Here is a 20,152-nt window from a genome sequence, read left to right on the forward strand (position 1 = left end):
GACCAGACGATGGACCAAAGAAAAATTGCAAATTTAAAACGCAAAAAGGCAAAATGAGCAGAGCTCCAAAAACTGCGAGGCAACTGCACCACGAAAAAATAGACTGAAGAGGGACCTCGCCTGGACGCGCAGATAGTGGCATGCTGGGCATGCTCAGTGTGGTAGTCAAAGCTTCTAGAAACTTTGACAAATGTTTTCCGTGCCCGGCTCCATCTGATGATGACACCATCCTGCTTGTCCTAGGAGCATGGATATGCTCTTGCCACAAACAGTCTTTGAATCCACTGACTATGAACTACTTCTTCCCAGACATTCTGAGGAAAAAAAAGTTCTTAATTTTTCTTTTGGTAGCACTTTGGAGGCTGATGAAGCAGCAAGGCAACTTTTAAGAGAAATGTGATAAAAAAAAATTTTTTTTGATAGACACACAGAGATACACGTCCATATTGATGCTCTGATGAAAAAAAGATTGGGGGAGCTCATGAGGCAATGCCCGCAAATTCCCATACATGCTCAGAAGAGAAAAAGCTCTACTAGCTGAGAGAGAAGTCCATTCTGTGCTGCCAGATTATTTCACCCACATCATGGCTAATTCAGTCCTGTTATCAATGGAAAAATTAAAATAAATGTCAATGAAGAAGTTCAGGCAGTGTGTTAATAGGGGACTGCTAATTCTGTTGAAAATAAAAATGAAGTAGGAATGTGTATGACTCATGTCTAATAGTCACATATAATATTTAAACATTTGCATCAAACAGAGGAACATTGTTAAGTTGGATCAGACTTCTTGGTCTGGAAATTCATTGAAAGTTCCTGTAAAAATGTTGTTACGCCATGTCAACAACAGCAGTTCATAAATATTTACCATCAAATCTGCTCGGTATAGACTAAAGACAGAAAGCAAAATTGCTTACCTTGTAATAGGTGTTATCCCAGGACAGCAGGATGTAGTCCTCACATATGGGTGACATCGGTAATGGAGCCCTATGTATGGAAAAACTTCTTTAAAAGTTTCCATGAAACTTTTGAATGGCACCGGAGTGCCTACTGAGCATGCCCAGCATGCCATGATATTCCCTGCCACAGGGGTCTCCCTTCAGTCTTGTTTTGTAGCAATAAGCGTTAGCCAAAAATAAAATAATAAAACGTACCGTACCCAACTCCGCGGGGTGGCGGGTGGGTTTCGTGAGGACTACATCCTGCTGTCCTGGGATAACACCTATTACAAGGTAAGCAATTTTGCTTTATCCCAGGACAAGCAGGATGCTAGTCCTCACATATGGGTGATTAGCAAGCTAGAGGCTGAGTCATTTTGTAGTGAAGCAACACTGAAGTATCGTTGGTGAAAATGAGGCAGCCGAAAATCACAGCAGGTTGGATGTAGAAGGAGTTGGGATTAAACTGGAAACAAGTTCTTTAAGGCGGATTGTCCATAGGCTGAATCTTGTCTTCCTTCTTTGTCTAAGCAGTAGTGAGCAGCAAATGTGTGAAGAGAACTCCATGTTGCTGCTTTACAAATGTCCAGAATAGGTACAGAGCGAAGGTGCGCTACTGAGGTTGACATCGCTCTGACTGAATGTGCTTTTACTCGCCCTTGAAGAGTAAGGCCTGCTTTTTCATAACAAAATTGTATGCAATCTGCTAGCCAGTTTGACAGAGTATGTTTACCCACTGCTTTACCCGGTTTGTTTGGGTCATAGGATACAAACAGCTGACTGGATTTCCTTTGGGCTGTTGTGCGGTTTAAATAGAAAGATAACGCACGCTTGCAGTCCAAAGTATGTAAGGCTCTTTCACCCTGATGGGAATGAGGCCTAGGAAAGAATGTTGGTAAAACTATGGATTGGTTCAAGTGAAATTCCGTGACAACCTTAGGAAGGAATTTTGGATGTGTACGGAGTACTACTCTGTCATGTAAGAACTTTGTAAAAGGCTCGTATGTGACTAGAGCTTGTAGTTCACTGACCCTTCTAGCTGATGTAATGGCTATAAGGAAAACCGTTTTCCAAGTAAGGTACTTAAGGTCACAAGTATTTATGGGTTCAAATGGAGAACGCATAAGCCTGGTTAAGACTACGTTCAGGTCCCATTGTATGCTTGGGGAATGAACTGGAGGTTTAATGTGAGTTAGGCCTCTCATGAATTTACTGACGAGAGGTTGTGTTGAAATAGATGCATCTCCCAGCTTGTTATGGTAAGCTGAGATTGCACTTAAGTGTACCCTTACAGAAGACGTCTTAAGACCAGAGTCTGAGAGATGGTAAAGGTAATCGTGTAGCGAGGTAGTGGAGCAAGTGAAAGGATCTAAATCTTTCTGAGTGCACCACAAAGTAAACCGTTTCCATTTGTAAGAATAATTCTTTCCAGTGGAAGGTTTACGTGCAGCTATAAGTACTTGAGATATAGAGGATGGAAGGTTGAGAGGTTGTAAGATCAAGCTTTCAACATCCATGCTGTCAGGGACAGGGATTGAAGGTTGGGATGGCGCAACTGACCCTGTTCCTGAGTTATGAGATTGGGAGCTACTCCCAGGCGAATTTGATCCCTGACTGAGAGATCTAGCAGTGTGGGGAGCCATACCTGTCGAGGCCAGTATGGGGCTATGAGTATCATAGTCCCCTTGTCCTGTTGTAGCTTCACTAGTGTTTTGGTGATGAGTGGTATCGGTGGATACGCGTATAACAGGCCTGAATTCCAATGGCGAGCAAATGCGTCCTGTGGTAGGCTGTTCTGCTGTCGGAGTAGAGAGCAGTAATTGATCACTTTGTAGTTGAGCTGGGATGCAAAGAGATCTATCGTCGGTTGAACCCAGCGTTGGAAGATCTTGGATGCTATTGCTGGATCCAATGACCATTCATGTGGTTGGAACTGACGACTGAGGCGATCTGCTACTATGTTGTGGATGCCTGCTAGATAAGTGGCCGGAAGCAGAATTGAGTGTGTCAGGGCCCAGTCCCAAATTTGTGCTGCTTCTTGACAAAGGATATAAGAACCTGTCCCCCCTTGTTTGTTGATGTACCACATGGCCACTGTATTGTCCGTTTGGATCAGAACAGTCTTGTGTGATAGGCAATCCTTGAATACATGTAGCGCATAGCGTATAGCTCGAAGCTCTAGGAAGTTTATTTGAAAGGAGGCTTCGAGCTTTGTCCACTTGCCTTGTATCTTTAGATGACCAATGTGTGCTCCCCACCCTAAGGTGGATGCATCTGTAGTCAGAGTTACTTGTGGAATTGGTTGCTGGAAAGGTAGACCTTTGAGCAAGTTGTTCATTGATGTCCACCAGATGAGTGCAGCTCTGAGTTCTGGTGTGATATGAATGGGCGTGGACATTGGTTGAGTGGCTTGTATCCACTGTGCTTTGAGTGTCCATTGCAGTAGCCGCATGGTCAATCTGGCCATGGGAGTTACATGAACTGTGGAAGCCATGTGCCCTAGAAGAATTAGGCACTGATGAGCTGTTACCTGGGTTTGGTTGCGAAGATTGTGAGTCAAAAGGACAAGTGTTTGAGCTCGATCTCTTGGAAGAAAAGCTTTTGCTATGGTAGTGTTCAGGTCTGCACCTATGAACTGTATAAGATGAGTTGGTTAGGTTGAACAAAGGAATAGATGCCAATAGTCTTGAAAAAAACTTTATTGAAGTGGAGACACAAAGTAGCCCGACTCAGGCCGAGTTTCGCCGTATCAAGACGGCTGCCTCAGGGGCTATTCCTTTGTTCAACCTGACGGCTTTCATAGATCGCCTTCCTTCGTGTTTTTTTAAGATGAGTTGGTGACAGATGGGATTTCTGATAGTTGATGAGAAATCCCAAGGAGTGAAGCGCATGGATAGTGAGCTTGAGAGAAGTGAGAGCTCCTTCTTTTGATTGACTCTTGATGAGCCAATCGTCCAGGTAAGGGAACACATGCACTCTTTGTTTGTGGAGGTGTGCCACTGCTGCAGCCATGCACTTTGTGAATACTCGTGGTGCTGATGCAAGGCCGAATGGCAGCACTCTGTATTGGAAGTGTTGATCCATTACCCGAAATCGCAGGTACTGTCGATGAGGGGGAAAGATGGGGATGTGAGCGTAGGCATCTTGAAGATCCAGAGAGCAGAGTCAATCTCCCCTTTGAAGAAGAGGTAGAATGGTGCCTAAGGACACCATCCTGAATTTTTCTTTTTTGAGAAATTTGTTGAGATTTCTGAGGTCTAGAATGGGTCGAAGGCCTCCTGTTTTCTTTGGAATGAGGAAATATCTGGAGTAGAATCCTCTGCCCTTTTGAGGTCCAGGAACTGGTTCTATGGCCCTGGCTGTCAGAAGGGTGGATAATTCTGTTTGAAGAATTATGGAATGTTGATTTACTGTCCAAGATGGAAGTGGTGGGTTTTCTTTTGGAACAGTAAGAAAATCCAGTTTGTAACCGTGGGCTGTGATGGATAACACCCACTGGTCGGTGGTGATGGAGGTCCAAATTCTGTGGAAGTATTTTATTCGACCCCCCACTGGCATATTTGGGAATGGGTTGATCTGGCTGCTGCTCTCTGGGGCTTTTCAAAAACCAGATGTAGTGGCCGTTTGTGGTGGCGGTTGAGCTCTTGCAGGCCTTTGTCTAGGCTGTTGGCGTTGAGATGGCCGGGTCGTTCTGGGCCTACTTGCTGGGGGGTAATATCTTCGTGGACGATAATAAGGACGTCTAGTATCACGTCTAGGAAACTTCCTTGCAGAAGGCTGAGTGTCCTGTGGTATTGAGGACAACTGCTTTAGTGTTTCTGTGTGGTCCTTTATGGTTGCCACAGCTTCTTTTACCTTCTCTCCAAAGAGGTTATCCCCCAAGCAAGGAAGATCAGCTAAATGTTCCTGTACCTCTGGGCGTAGATCAGAGGCCTTGAGCCATGCCCACCTCCTTGCAGCTATACCAGATGCTGAAAGTCTTGCCGCAGTCTCGAAACAGTCATAAGTGGCTCTGACCTCATGCTTCCCTGATTCGAGACCCTTGTGAATGATATTCTGCAATGTTTCCTGATACTGCTCTGGAAGAGAGAGAGCCATTTCCTGAACCTGCTTCCAAAGGTTCCTTTGGTACTGGTTCATATATAACTGGTAGGAAGATATCTTAGACACTAGCATAGACCCTTGAAATATTTTACGCCCTAGGTTGTCAAGAAACCTACTCTCCTTTCCAGGTGGCATAGAGGAATGGGATTTTTGTCGCTTCGCCTTCTTTTGGGCGGATTCGACGACAACTGATTGGTGAGGCAACTGTGCTTTCTGAAATCCTGGAATAGGCTGCACCAAGTACGTTGCCTCTGATCTCTTATTCACCGCTGATACTGATGTTGGATGTTCCCAAATCCTGTATTGCAGTTCCTGGAAAACCTCATGGACAGGGACTGCCAGCATCTCCTTAGGAGGGACCACGAACTGTAGCACCTCCAACGTTTTTTGTCTTGCATCCACCTCTGTTTGTAAAGGAAAGGGGATGGTTTCAGACATATCTTTCACGAAATTTGTGAAGGAGAGGTCCTCAGGAGGTGACTTCCTGTGGTCGTCTGGTGGAGATGGTTCTGAAAAGATATCTTCATCCGAAGAATATTCAGAACTGGTGTCCACAGGCACCTCCCGTGGAGTGTGGTGAGTAAGTGGTTCCTTAGGCCTTGATGGCAGAAAAGGAGAACAAGGCCTTGGAGGTCTTGGTAATCCAGACGGACCTGGAACGGGTTCCTCTGGTACCTTGCTGGACAGAAGATCCAGGAGTGTGTCCAATTTGGAGATGACCGGATGGAGTATCGACACATCCTCCTTGGGCATCGGTGTAGGCACCGGTGGCACCGGTGAGGGTACCGGAATGGGCATCGGGACCGGTTCCCGTGGCATTGTCGGTGTCATCGATGGTGATGGATCCCTCGGGGTTGGAATCGGCATCGATGGAGGTGTCGATGGCTGAGGCGGAATCGCATCGCGCAGAGCCTGTTGCACCGCTTGACGTATGAACGTGTCAAGTTCCACTCTCATAGCTGGTGATATCAGAGCAGCTATGGAGGGAGGCGGTGTTGGCGATGCCGATTCCTCCTCAGAGCCCTGAGAAGGTACGGAGCCCGGCACCGATATCGGTGGGGATCGCCCTGGATCACTAGGCCTCGAAGCCTCCGCCCCCGTCCGGGGTTTCTTTGCGGGTGAGGCCGTACCTGACGATGGGTCCTCGGTCATCAGTGCTTGGCGTCTTCGATGCCGGTGTCGATGTTTTTCTTTTTGTTTCTCGGTGCTCGAAGTCGATGCTTTGGATGATACTGAAGGGGATGGCGTTGAGGCATCTCCCGCCTCCGGACGAGTCTTTTTCAGGAGAGCTTGACGGACTGATCCCGATGGCGATGACTGTCCTGAAGTCGAAGCCCTTGGAAGCAATTGTATGTTAAACAATTGTACCATTTTTTCGGCCCGGAGACGACGGCCTTTCGTAGTCATCTCTGCACAGGATTTACAAGTTTGAATATTGTGGTCTTTGCCTAGGCAAAGAACACATTAAAAGTGAGGGTCAGTTATCGACATTGTCCTCACACAATTTGGGCATTTTTTAAACCCGGAGGCCATGGTGCCGGACAGCAGTCGACGGCGATGACCTAAAAATATCGGTCCCAGCCGGAAACCGAACACGGAAAAAAGTTACCGCTGCGATAACTGAGGGAAACCCCTGCGATGGAAGTAATTTTTTCCGAAAAATATTAACTTTGGAAATAGGTGAAAATCACCTCAGGACTCCAATAGCCCGCGATGCTAACGGCTTCGTGGAAAAAAGAAGACTGAAGGGAGACCCCTGTGGCAGGGAATATCATGGCATGCTGGGCATGCTCAGTAGGCACTCCGGTGCCATTCAAAAGTTTCATGGAAACTTTTAAAGAAGTTTTTCCGTACATAGGGCTCCATTACCGATGTCACCCATATGTGAGGACTAGCATCCTGCTTGTCCTGGGATAAGTATATTTATGGAATCATGAGAAAAACTAATATCAGAACTGGGCAAACTGAATGAAAAAGTCCATCTTCATCCAAACAAAACGTCATGTCAAACTTCCATAGCATCCTACCAGTATTCAAAGGATATTCTTTCCTTAGCTTATCAGTTCATTTTTTGAACTTAATTTGTCACAATCAGCAAGAAGTATTCAGCCATATTATTTGACAGAGTGTTATGTCTGGGAATCTCATGTTCACATTTTATAAATAATAACATACATAAAAACATTACAATGTTTTTAAATTATGACAGAAATTCTGCTGCTCCTATCTCCTTTACTAGGAGGACACAGACAATAGTTATTTGGGAAGCACATGAAGAAATCTTAAGATGGTGAAATGGTAAGGGAAAGTAACAGTGCATTAAATATGAAAATTCATTTTCTTTCACTGATAAGTTAAAATTGTGACAAATAACAGTGCAAGCTAACAGCAGAAAATTGACAATATTTCCCAAACTCCCTTTGCTTCAGGAAAGAATGAGAGCAAAGTGAAATGAGTGGACACATGACATTGTATAACATCACAGTTTACTAACACTGGACAAGTCAACAAAATAAAACAAAACCTGAGCTCATATGTTTTTACTAAGCAAGTGCCAAAAAAGTGTTTGCAAGATAGAAGATATAGCAGATATCCTAATAGTCATTAAAACAGTCTCAAGCCAAAAGTTGTGATTTTACAAACCAGTTTGTAGGTGAAAAGACTATACTCAAAGTAACAATATGAATATTAAAAGACAAATCTGTTATAATTAGGTAAAAGGTTAGACTTGCCCATAGTCTTTATGTCTTCTTGTCTTAGGAGTTCTTCTGTTTCTATGGCAGCTTTACTATTTCCATCACCATTTTCCCTGTTAAACTTCTAAAACCAAACCAAAAAAACCCCCAATTTATATTTTAAAAATATATATTCAGTAAATTGAGAACATGCAGTTTGTCTTCATCCCAAGGAAAAACACAAATCTTTAGGTCTATATTCTATCAAAGAACAGCAGCACAGAGAACTGTCAAAGTGAGAGTCATATCTTTTCTCAGAAGCCAATCAATGGTGCGTTTATCAACATTACTGAAAAAAAGCTTGCAGTTTAGATTGGGGGCATGTGCTGGATGCAGGGTATTTAGATGTTAGCAAAATTTGTGTTACTACCCTGTATAAGAGGCTCATAATCAAACCAAGCAGTAAAGAGTAAGATCTAAGGTGGTGGACTGGATTAGAAACTGGTCGAGGTATAGGCTAAACAGCATAAATAGAAATCCTTCGTAAAAAAGAATGAGCAGAGTGCCTCTGGATTCAGTTCTTCAGTTGATTCTCTTCAATCTCTTTGTGAACACGGGAGGTCAGATGTGGAGTGGAAAATGTTCCAAAGGTTTGTTTTTCTTTTTTAATTGGAAATTTTCCACTTATGGAAATTCATCGTTACTTAAAATTCACTAATAATGAATTAATGCTTGGCAATTTCAGAAATTTCAAAGTTTAAATTAATGTTTTCAGGCAAGTAAGTACTTTTTTGTTTTATGGATTGCAAACTAGAAGGTATATTCACTTAGATGATTAGGTAAAGCAAAAATCAAGTTCAAAATTCATATAAAGCAGAGTTGCTTACCTGTAACAGGTGTTCTCACAGGACAGCAGGATGTTAGTCCTCACATATGGGTGACATCATCAGGATGGAGCCCAATCACGGAAAACTTTTGTCAAAGTTTCTAGAACTTTGACTGGCACCCACTGGGCATGCCCAGCATAGCACAACCTTGCAACCAGCAGGGGTCCCTTTCAGTCTCATCTTATAGTAAAAATACAAGCGAAAAATAAAATACGAAAAACGTAAACGAACCCAACACCGCGGGGTGGCGGGCGGGTTTTGTGAGGACTAACATCCTGCTGTCCTGTGAGAACACCTGTTACAGGTAAGCAACATTTGCTTTCTCACAGGACAAGCAAGATGGTAGTCCTCACATATGGGTGAGTACCGAGCTGAGGATGTCCGAACATGCACCAAATGTACCCAAGACGTGCAACAGGCACAACAACTGGGTTGGAAATTTGGTGTAGGGCATCCTGAATCCAAACGGGTTGGAGGAAGGTGTTGGTACTTCAATTCACAAATAAATTGCATAGTATAGACTGGCCAAAGATTGAATCTGGTCTGCCAGCCTTGTCTAAACAATAATGGGCTGCGAAGGTGTGGAGAGAGCTCCAGGTAGCAGCCTTACAAGTGTCAGGAAGCGGCACCAAGCGTAAGTGCGCTACTGAAGTTGCCATGGCGCTGATAGAGTGTGCCTTGACACGGTCTTGAAGCAGAATTCCCGCCTGCTGATAGCAAAAGGCAAAACAGTCCGCTAACCAGGAGGAGAGAGTCTGCTTACCCCACAGGCTTACCCAATTTGATGGAGTCGAAAGAAACAAACAATTGAGTGGATTTTCTGTGGGCAGCTGTACAGTCTAAATAAAAAAAAGCTATAGCACGTTTACAGTCGAGGGTATGCAGAGCCTGCTCTCCTGGGTAAGAAAGTAGGTAGTATAATAGATTGATTAATATGAAACTCAGATACTACTTTAGGCAGAAATTTAGGGTGAGTGCGGGGTACTACCCTATCATGCAGGAGTTTAGTGTAAGGCGGTTAAGTAACTAAGGCCTGTAACTCACTAACCCTGCGAGCAGATGTGATAGTCAAAAGAAAAATCACATTCCAAGTGAGATAGCGGAGATCACAGGATTGGAGAGGCTCAAATGGCAGTTTCATGAGCCACCCCAAAACCAAGTTGAGGTCCCAGGAAGGAGCCAGAGGGCACAGTGGAAGTTTAAGGTGGAACAAGCCCTTCAAAAAGCGTGTAACCAGGGGTTGTACTGAAATAGGTACATCCCTGACACCTTTATGGAAGGCGGCTACCGCACTGACATGCACCCTGATAGAAGAAGTTTTGAGGCATGACTGACAGGTGCCAGAGATAGTCCAGAAACTTCGGTATGGAACAAGTGAAGAGATCGATGGACATAGAAATATACCATACCATAAACCTGTTCCACTTATAACGATAAGACTTCCTAGTGGAAGGCTTTCGTGAAGCTACTAGGACACGGGAAACTAGCGCTGAAAGGTTAAGAGGTTGAAGTATTAACCTTTCAACATCCAGGCAGTCAGAGACAGGGCCTGGAGGTTGGGGTGACGAAGGCAGCCATCTTTCTGAGTGATCAGAAGCGGGTCCTTCCCCAGAGGAATGTGCCGGTGTAGACAGGTCTTTGAGAACTGGAAACCAAACCTGGCTTGGCCAATGAGGGGCTATCAGAATCATTAGTCCTTTGTCCCTTCGCAACTTCACGAGAGTCTTCAAAATGAGTGGAAGTGGAGGGTACACATAAAGGAGACCGCTGGCCCACAGGAGGGAGAAAGCGTCTCTTGATTGAAAAGTGTTGGCTGAGAGTGATGGAGCAGAAATTCCTTACTTTGCAGTTGTGTATCAACGCAAAGAGGTCTATATAAGGGTAACCCCAACGCTGGAAAAGAGAGTCCACTACCGTGAGGTTGAGGGACCACTCATGCAGTTGAAAAGTGCGACGCAGCTTGTCCGCCAACACGTTGTCCACTCCTGGCAAGTAGGTGGCCCTGAGGTACATGGAGTGAGAAAGGGCCTCCGCCCATATCTGTGCAGCTTCCTGACAAAGGAGGTAGGAGCCCGTTCCCCTTGCTTGTTGATGTACCACATGGCCACCTGATTATCGGTCTGAATCAGGATGACCTGATTGGAGAGGTGATCCTGAAAAACTCTGAGAGCATATCGGATTGCACGAAGCTCCAGGAAATTGATTTGGTGTTTGGCTTCCTCTGGAGACCAAATGTGCTGAGTTTGCAAGTTTGCAACATGTGCACCCCAGCAGAGGTTGGAGGCATCTGTTGTCAAGGTCATTTGAGGTTCTGGAGCCTGAAATGGAAGGCCTCGCAGAAGATTGGATTGGTTTATCCACCAAGCCAGCAATAAGCGGAGCTGGTTGGTGATATGGACAATGGAGGACATTGGCTGAGAAGACTGAGTCCACTGCATTCTTAGAGTCCACTGGAGTACCCTCATGGCAAGGCGAGCCATGGGAGTGACTTGCACCATGGAAGCCATATGACCTAGTAACATTAGAAAGTGACGCGCAATCGAGTGGTGTCGAGACTGCAGACGATGGGCCAGAGAGGCTAGGGTGAAAGCCCAGTCTTGAGGTAGGAAGGCCTTCGCCTGTAGAGTGTCCAAGTCTGCCCCTAAGAAGGACAGGGTCTGAGAAGGAACTAGCCTGGATTTTGGATAGTTGATGAGAAACCCTAGGGAGATCAGGGTATGCAAAGTGAGACATAGGGACATCATTGCAGTTTGCTGAGTAGGAGCCCTGATCAGTCAATCGTCGAGATAGGGATAGACGTGGACACTGACTCCTTAGGTAGGCAGCTACCACTACGCGGCACTTGGTGAAGAATCGTGGGGCAGATGCTAGGCCAAATGGTAACACTCGATATTGGAAGTGTTTTGGGCCTACTAGGAAGTGCAGGAACCTGCGATGTGATGGAGTGATTGAAATGTGCATGTAGGCGTCCTGAAGGTCTAGAGAGCAAAGCCAGTCTCTTCTTTGAAGAAGAGGAAGTAGAGAAGTGGGACAACCAGCCTCCGACCAGAATCGTTGGAAGCGGAGGCTGGGGACGAGTCAAAAGCCAGATGCTGGACCTGGTTGAGGGGCTGGCTGTGATTTTGGAACTCTAGGCTGTCTGGGCTGGCCTTTCTGATAAGGCTTAGAAGACCGACCTCTAGACGCTGGGGGATAGTATCTTCTCTACCGGTAGAGTGGTCTTTTAGAATCTCTCCGAAAAGACCTTTTATTTAACACTTTTCTATACCGACCTTCATGAATAAATTCAAATCAAATCGGTTTACATGTAACAAGGGGTAGAACTTAATCAACCATTTAACAAGAGGCGAAAATTACATATAACAAGGAGGTAGTAACTTGGGGGGGCTAAGTTAGCCCAAGACAAAGGACAGAAAAACTGAAGAAGAAGGATCCCTCCTCTTCTTCTTTTAGAAGAAGAGGAGGGATCAGCAGGCAGTAAGGAGAGCTGGCGCAGAGTCTCCTGGTGGTCTTTGAGTTGAGACACTGCTTCTTGAATCTTTTCACCAAAAAGATTATCCCCTGCACAAGGTAAATCCGCCAATCTGTCCTATACCTCTGGTCTGAGGTCGGAAGATTTCAGCCAGGCCCATCTTCTTGCACTGATGCCGGCCGCTGACACGCTGGAGGCGGTGTCGAAGCTGTCATATGCTGATCTTACTTCATGCTTCGCAGTATCTAGACCTTTCTGTGCTAGGGCATGAAGTTGGTCTTGGAATTGCAGAGGTAAAGCTTCAGCAAATTCCTGGATCTTTGTGAACAAGGCCCTGTTATATTGGGTCATGTACAGTTGGTAGGATACAATGCGAGAGATGAGCATTGATCCATGTAATATTCGTCTTCCAAGCACATCCAGAAATTTCTGTTCTTTTCCTGGGGGAATGGAAGAGTGGGGCTTGGAGCGTCGAGCCTTTTTCTGGGCTGACTCCACAACCACTGAGTGATGATCCAATTGAGTATTTGAAAGACAGGGGCTGACTGGACTAGGTAGCTAACATCTGCTTTTCAGTTAACAGGTGCCACAGAACCAGGATGTTCCCAATTCCTTTTTAGTAGGTCCAAAAGGATGTCATGAATAGGTATGGACATGATTTCCTTAGGAGCATCGAGGAATTGTAGAAGCTGCAGCATCTGATATCTAGAGTCCTCCAGTCTGAAGCTGGAATGGAACCGTTTCAGACATCTTCTTTACAAAACTGATAAAGGATAGGTCCTCTGGAGGGGAACGCTTCCTTTCATCAGGAGGAGAGTGCTGTGAAGGCAGATCATCAGAATCCTGGCTTTACCCAAGGTAAGTCTTGCCTCACAAATCTGCTTCACCTTTTTGAAGGAGTTAATAAACATGTGTGAACCAGTAGATGTAGTGTACTTGGATTTTCAGAAGGCGTTTGACAAAGTTCCTCATGAGAGGCTTCTAGGAAAAGTAAAAAGTCATGGGATAGGTGGCAATGTCCTTTCATGGATTACAAACTGGCTAAAAGACAGGAAACAGAGAGTAGGATTAAATGGACAATTTTCTCAATGGAAGAGAGTGGGCAGTGGAGTGCCTCAGGGATCTGTATTGGGACCCTTACTTTTCAATATATTTATAAATGATCTGGAAAGAAATACGACAAGTGAGATAATCAAATTTGCAGATGATACAAAATTGTTTAGAGTAGTTAAATCACAAGCAGATTGTGCTGAATTGCAGGAAGACCTTGTGAGACTGGAAAATTGGGCATCCAAATGGCAGATGAAATTTAATGTGGATAAGTGCAAGGTGATGCATATAGGGAAATATAACCCATGCTATAGTTACACAATGTTGGGTTCCATATTAGGTGCTACAACCCAAGAAAGAGATCTAGGCATCATAGTGGATAACACATTGAAATCGTTGGTTCAGTGTGCTGCAGCAGTCAAAAAAGCAAACAGAATGTTGGGAATTATTAGAAAGGGAATGGTGAATAAAACGGAAAATGTCATAATGCTTTTGTATCACTCCATGGTGAGAGCGCACCTTGAATACTGTGTACAATACTGGTCACCGCATCTCAAAAAGATATAATTGCGATGGAGAAGGTACAGAGAAGGGCTACCAAAATGATAAGGGGAATGGAACAGCTCCCCTATGAGGAAAGACTAAAGAGGTTAGGACTTTTCAGCTTGGAGAAGAGACAGCTGAGGGGGGATATGAAAGAGGTGTTTAAAATCACGAGAGGTCTAGAACGGGTAGATGTGAATTGGTTATTTAACTCTTTTGGATAATAGAAAGACTAGGGGGCACTCCATGAAGTTAGAAAGTGGCACATTTAAAACTAATCGAAGAAAGTTCTTTTTCACTCAATGCACAATTAAACTCTGGAATTTGTTGCCAGAGGATGTGGTTAGTGCAATTAGTATAGCTGTGTTTAAAAAATGTTGGATAAGTTCTTGGAGGAGAAGTCCATTACCTGCTATTAACTGAGTTGACTTAGAAAATAGCCATTGCTATTACTAGCAACGGTAACATGGAATAGACTTACTTTTTGGGTACTTGCCAGGTTCTTATGGCCTGGATTGGCCAATGTTGGAAACAGGATGCTGGGCTTGATGGACCCTTGGTCTGACCCAGTATGGCATGTTCTTATAAGGATCACCACCGGCTCCCCCATGCTCTTCAGAAGGGAGGAATGGTGTTATTCCAGAAGGCCCTGGCTTAGGCATCGATGGGTTCGGAGTAGGTATGGAAGGCATCGATGGAGGCATCGAGGGCATCAATGGAGGTACCGATGGAATCTGTGACATTGATGGATGTGTCTGTGGCAGCACTCCTGAGGGTGGAATGGAGAACGGTGTTTCTTCTTCTTCTTCCGATGACAAAGGTATCGGTGAGGAAGGAATCGGGCCCATCAGTTCCCTTGGATCCACCGGTGGAAGGGCACCAATTAATTTGTCCATTCTCGCTAACAGCGGTGCTAACGCTGTGGGTATCGGATCGGTGACCGGCGAGGTACCGGCACCGGTATTGATGGAGGTTGGAAACCCTGGAGTGCTTTAGCGATGGCCTCTTGGATCATCTGATCCAATTCCTCACGGAAACCTGGGGCATGGATACCCGGTTCTGGAGTAGGTGGCAGCACTGGCGTAGCCGGAGGGTCCACCGGTGAAGGTGGAATCACGGATCCCGGCACCTGTCCAGGTAGGGAACGCCTCGGTGACCCAGAAACAGAAGAGGACGAAGCCTTTTCTGTACGGGATTTCTTTGTTGGTGGCTCAGATGACGTCGATGCCGAGGGCTTGCCTGTATCGGTGGCCTGAGCCTTACGATGGTGGTGTCTATGTTTCCCTCAATGTTCACCTCGGTCTTTTCCCAAAGGAGGACCAGAAAGGGTAGACACTCTCGGAGTCATCGAAGCCAGTCAGATAGCAGCGGTTTCCCGGTGCTGACTCGATGTTGACGGTACTAGTTCAGACGACGTCGAAGCTATCGACGGAGTCGGGGTTTTCAGCCGAAAGAGAAGTCCCATCTTTTCTAGCCGAGCCTTGCGACCTTTAGGTGTCATTTGGGGACATTTGGTGCAAGTAAGGACATCATGGTTGGACCCCAAGCATCACACAGACCGTGTGAGGATCCATGATGGACATCTTTCAAGCGCAGTCGAGGCACTGACGGAAACCCGATGCCATGACCTCAACAAAATTTAGTCGCGGTGCAGCCGATGGCCAGTAGGCCACGAGCAAAGAACTCGATGGGAATTGACCGCGAACAGGCAAAAAACTTACCGTTCGACCGGGGAACAAAAGCATCAATACGGGGACCCCTGTGGGATAGAATTTTTCAAAATTTTTTTATAAACTTCCATGAGGAAAAATTCCTGTCAGGAATCTCTGAAGAGCTCCTTAACCAGCGTGGCTACTGCTGCACGGAAAAAAGAAGACTGAAGGGGGACCCCTGCTGGTTGCAGGGTTGTGCTATGCTGGGCATGCCCAGTGGGTGCCAGTCAAAGTTCTAGAAACTGACAAAAGTTTTCCGTGATTGGGCTCCATCCTGATGATGTCACCCATATGTGAGGACTACCATCCTGTCCTGTGAGAACTGGCTATGCTGGTCAAATCAAAAACCAATTATATAAAAATAGCTAATAAATATATCATCCAAAAATCAAAAGGAATGAAACAGAAATGCATATTAAAAAAATGTGTAGTTTTATAAGTCTAGTAACTGTCACAATACTATAAATTAAATTGCAGTACAAAATACATATACTGATATAACAAACAAACAAGACACAAATACCCATAGACTAAATAAGCCCAGTCTCCAGAAAGATACAACAAGCCCTTCCAATAATCCAGAAATATTCAGACAACTAAATGAAAATTTCATCTTTATTTTAGAAGATGCCTTCCCACACTATCGTCCAAGGTAACTTACAATTAAAAAAAAACAAAAAAAAAACCACATCTTAACTGAACTTTTGTTTTTCTGTACTTCTATCAAAAAAGAAAGTAAAACAGATCTCAAAGTTCACCTGCCTCTGAAGCATGCTTATCCTCTCCATTGAGGAAAATCTGGCCCTGTGGAGCATCAAAACAGGCACCTAAATTGTCTAGAACCTGGAGTCGACTGCAGCTTGTTCTTCTGAAAGTTTATTATCCAACCTATACCTGTAACCCGCCTGGTATTGAAGATAGGCGGGCTATAAATTCATGAATGAATAAATAAATAAATAAATAAAACTCTGCAACATTATAAATCACCCTGGATGTGTCTGATGTCTTTCATCCCCCTACTTTGCTCGAATCAACCAATGTCCAGATACAAGTGAACTATAACCCCTTCCTTTTGGAGCACTGCCATTAACACCACCCTTATTCCCTGGAGAAGCCTAAAACTGAAAATGGTGACCTTTGTGGACGGAATATGAAGGTATGTTTTGGAAAGATCTAAAGATGTTAAGGATTTCTCCTTTCCAAACCACCACAATCATGGACTGCAAAGGTTCCATTCAAAAATGAGAACATCTTTCAACACGCATTCACCTTCTGCAAATCCAGAAGAGGCCTGAGAAGGAGCCTACCTTCTGCGGAATTACAGAATAGATCCCACTCACCTCTGGGCACTGGAACGATCGCTGCCAATTGGAGAGACCAGTCCAGAGTTGCCCACACCACTTCCCTCTTTGTTATGGAAGCACAGGGGGAAACTACAAACATGTCCACAAATAAACAAGCAAATTCTAAAGCACAACCTAAGAACATAAGAACATGCCATACAGGGTCGGACCATGGGACCATCAAGCCCAGCATCCTGTTTCCAACAGTGGCCAATCCAGGCCATAAGAACCTGGCAAGTGCCCAAAAACTAAGTCTATTTCATGTTATCGTTGCTAGTAATAGCAGTGGCTATTTTCTAAGTCAACTTAATTTATAGCAGGTAATGGACTTCTCCTCCAAGAACTTATCCAATCCTTTTTTAAACACAGCTATACTAACTGAACTAACTAACAAATTCCAGAGTTTAATTGTGCGTTGAGTGAAGAACTTTATCAGATTAGTTTTAAATGTGCCACATGCTAACTTCATGGAGTGCCCCCTAGTCTTTCTATTATCTGAAAGACTAAAAGACCTTTTTCAGTTGACAGAACCCATTGGTCTTTAGTAATATGGGTCCACTCTTTAGAAAACTGAGTTAATTGACCTCCCATCCTTGGTAACAAAGAATGAATCCCTTGATACTCCTTGCATAGCTTTCCCCTCTTCCCATCCTCCTCTAAAATGCTTTGGAGGGTACGAAGAGGTAGGTGACAGAGAATCTCCATGGACAATAACGGCAAATCTCTCTAAAACTTTTGTCTATTAGAGAGTTTCTGAAAATACTTGAGTCTGACCTCTGGCAGTTCAAGTGACTTGGAATCACCATAATGCTTCATCAGTCTCTTCAAGTCCTCATAAAACAGGAGCCTCCCTTTAAAGGAAGCTTTCCTATCCGTGACTGAGTAGCCAGCCACTGACCAGTTTCCCAATCACAGCAAGTGTCTAGTAGAAAACAACACAATCCTAATGAGATCATAGAAAGCATCTGCCAGGAAAACTAGACCAGCTCTAGTCTGCCTCCCTCAATATGACTGCCTGTTCTGACATGCCCATAGACACCTGTTGTGAGAGTAGGCACTTATATGGCTGCCACAAACCATAGCAGTAACAAAGCCACCTCAAAACCTGCTTGAGATAAATCTCTATCTTCCTATCCTGTCCATCTCTTCATAAGGCCACACAACCTCCAGCAGGTTTGTAGCCTTCTTCATAACCGCCAATACTAAGGCATCTACCCTGGGAAATTCCAACAGATCCAAGGGCTGAGGATTATAACTTAGCCATCTCTCTGCCCACTTTAGCCCAGCCTTTGGAATATTTCACTCCACCGCAACCAAAGCCTTAGGATATAACTTAGCCATATCTCTGCCCACTTTACCTATGAAAGGTAAACGTCTTTGATAAGACTGCAAAACCTTTCAAAAAGGGAGACTTCCTTGCCCTGTGGTGATTCTGTAAGCTGTTTATTGATCCCTTACTCCGCCAAGGCCCGAGTAATCATTTACAGAAGCTTCTTTCAAACAAAAATCGGACAATCCAGAATCATCCCCTTCGGCATCTCTCTCTTCTACAATCAGTCTCGCTCCAGTTTGCTGTCCAACTATTCCAAGTTAGCCAGATCTTTTAGAGAACCCACTGTGGATCCCTTCAAGCTGCCATCCCAGGGCGGGTCAACCTCCTTCCTGGGACTCTGAGCAAGATGGCACTAGCAGTGGCAGGAGTTCTCCACTAGAGGAATAAAGCAGCATACATCAAGGCTACAAAATTGGGGTAAGGGGTACCAACAACAGTGGCCTGAACCCCCAAAGACTGCACTAGAAGAGCAAAGTGGCACCAAGTACGGCATAAACAGCTCAAGGCATATTGAAAGGGGAACAAAGCACCAAACAAGGCAGGAAAACCCCAAAAGCAGTGATAGAGGTTGAACACAAGATAAAGAGTATTATGAAGATCCTGAAGCATCATGAGAGGTGCAAAGCAGCAAGAACATGCCAAGGGTCCAAGTGAGGGGCAAAGGACACCAACCAAATTGGTTAAAAGCCAAAGGCTTGGGGGTTGTCTTCTCCTTTCCTGTGTATAATCTGATTCTCATCCTTATCAGTATCATCTGCTCCTCTACCTCATCTAAAATGCTACTGATTAAAGGCACAAAATGCTCTTCAGTCACTAGCTGTTTAATATCTTGGTGATTCAGGAAGCCAGGACACGAGTCTTCTTTGGAATTAATCTTTGTAAATACTGCCTCCATTATCTGATAAGCAGTAATAACGGAGAAACACAGTGAGTTTTGGGTTCTGCACTTCTGCTGCCTTTGCCTTTTGCTGTGGCACAATTCATTGAAGGCTAAATACTGGATGAAACCAATAATTTTAAGAACTGTAACAGATGGAAGTATGAACACAAAATATAAGAGAGCATGAAATCATTAAAGATAACTGAGTAAAAAGCATCAGACTGAAGGGCAAGACCAAGAGTCAGCAAGTACCATAGGGGAAAGGGATTTGTAAAGAACCTTGACGACAACCAGAGCAGAAGAGGAAGCACCCTAAAGTACCAAGAGTAGCTTGGAGCAGCAGCTGTGGGCTGGTTATTAAAATCAAGAATGCTAGGGGCAGAACATAGCATAAACAGTGGCAGCAACAACACAAGATGTACTGTAGATTAAAACTGAATACTACAAAAACAGAATTAATATTCCTATCATTAGTACCTGACTCACTATTCCAACCTCCTGCTACATTTACATTTGAAGGACAAGCAATCACAATAAAATCATATGCAAAAAATCTAGGTATAATTATCAATGCCAGACTTTCCATGACAAACAACATATCAACATTAGTAAAGAAATCATTTTTTAAACTTCATGCGCACGAAAACTAAAACCTTTGTTATTGCCATCAGACTTCAGTTCTGGGACCCAAGCTCTAATTTTAACAAGTCTAGACTACTGCAATGCTTTGTATTTAGGTTTACCCATCTCCACTACTCACCCTCTCCAACTTGTCCAAAATACCACAGCTCGTGTATTGTACAATATTTCACACAGAGATCATATCACGCCAACTTTACAACACCTACATTGGTTAACAATACCCTATCGCATTACATATAAAATTCTCACAATAATACATAATCTACTATACAACACCAAATCAGTATGGCTTTGCACACTAAGAATTTACAAACTGACCAGGCAACTACACTCAATGGATAAATGCATTCTGGAAGTACCGTCAGTAAAATTAGCTCATTTAGAATTGACACGTAAACGAGCCTTTTCAGTTGCAGGCTGGGTCCTCTGGAACACCATTCCAGAGAAAATTTGTTTAATAGCAAACAAGAAAGAATTTTAAAAAGCTTTAAAAACACATCTTTTTACTGTAGCGTATAAAATCAGTTAACTAATTCCTATCGCAGTAAAAACAACCCGCTGATGGCAGCATTTGTC

The 20,152-nt window shown here is 44.2% G+C and overlaps 1 protein-coding gene across 2 annotated transcripts in view; it reads right to left on the reverse strand.

Annotated features, from left to right (window-relative positions):
* Nucleotides 1–20,152, reverse strand: part of BAZ1A (bromodomain adjacent to zinc finger domain 1A) — a 514,327-nt gene that overhangs the window by 369,540 nt on the left and 124,635 nt on the right. For both annotated transcript variants that reach the window (XM_029598945.1, XM_029598944.1), the window contains one exon: nt 7,772–7,859. In XM_029598945.1, the coding sequence (XP_029454805.1) occupies nt 7,772–7,859 (88 nt within the window). The remainder of the gene's footprint in view (nt 1–7,771; nt 7,860–20,152) is intronic.

This window comes from Rhinatrema bivittatum, chromosome 4, assembly GCF_901001135.1.
Source record: "Rhinatrema bivittatum chromosome 4, aRhiBiv1.1, whole genome shotgun sequence".
In the NCBI taxonomy this organism is placed as follows: domain Eukaryota; kingdom Metazoa; phylum Chordata; class Amphibia; order Gymnophiona; family Rhinatrematidae; genus Rhinatrema; species Rhinatrema bivittatum.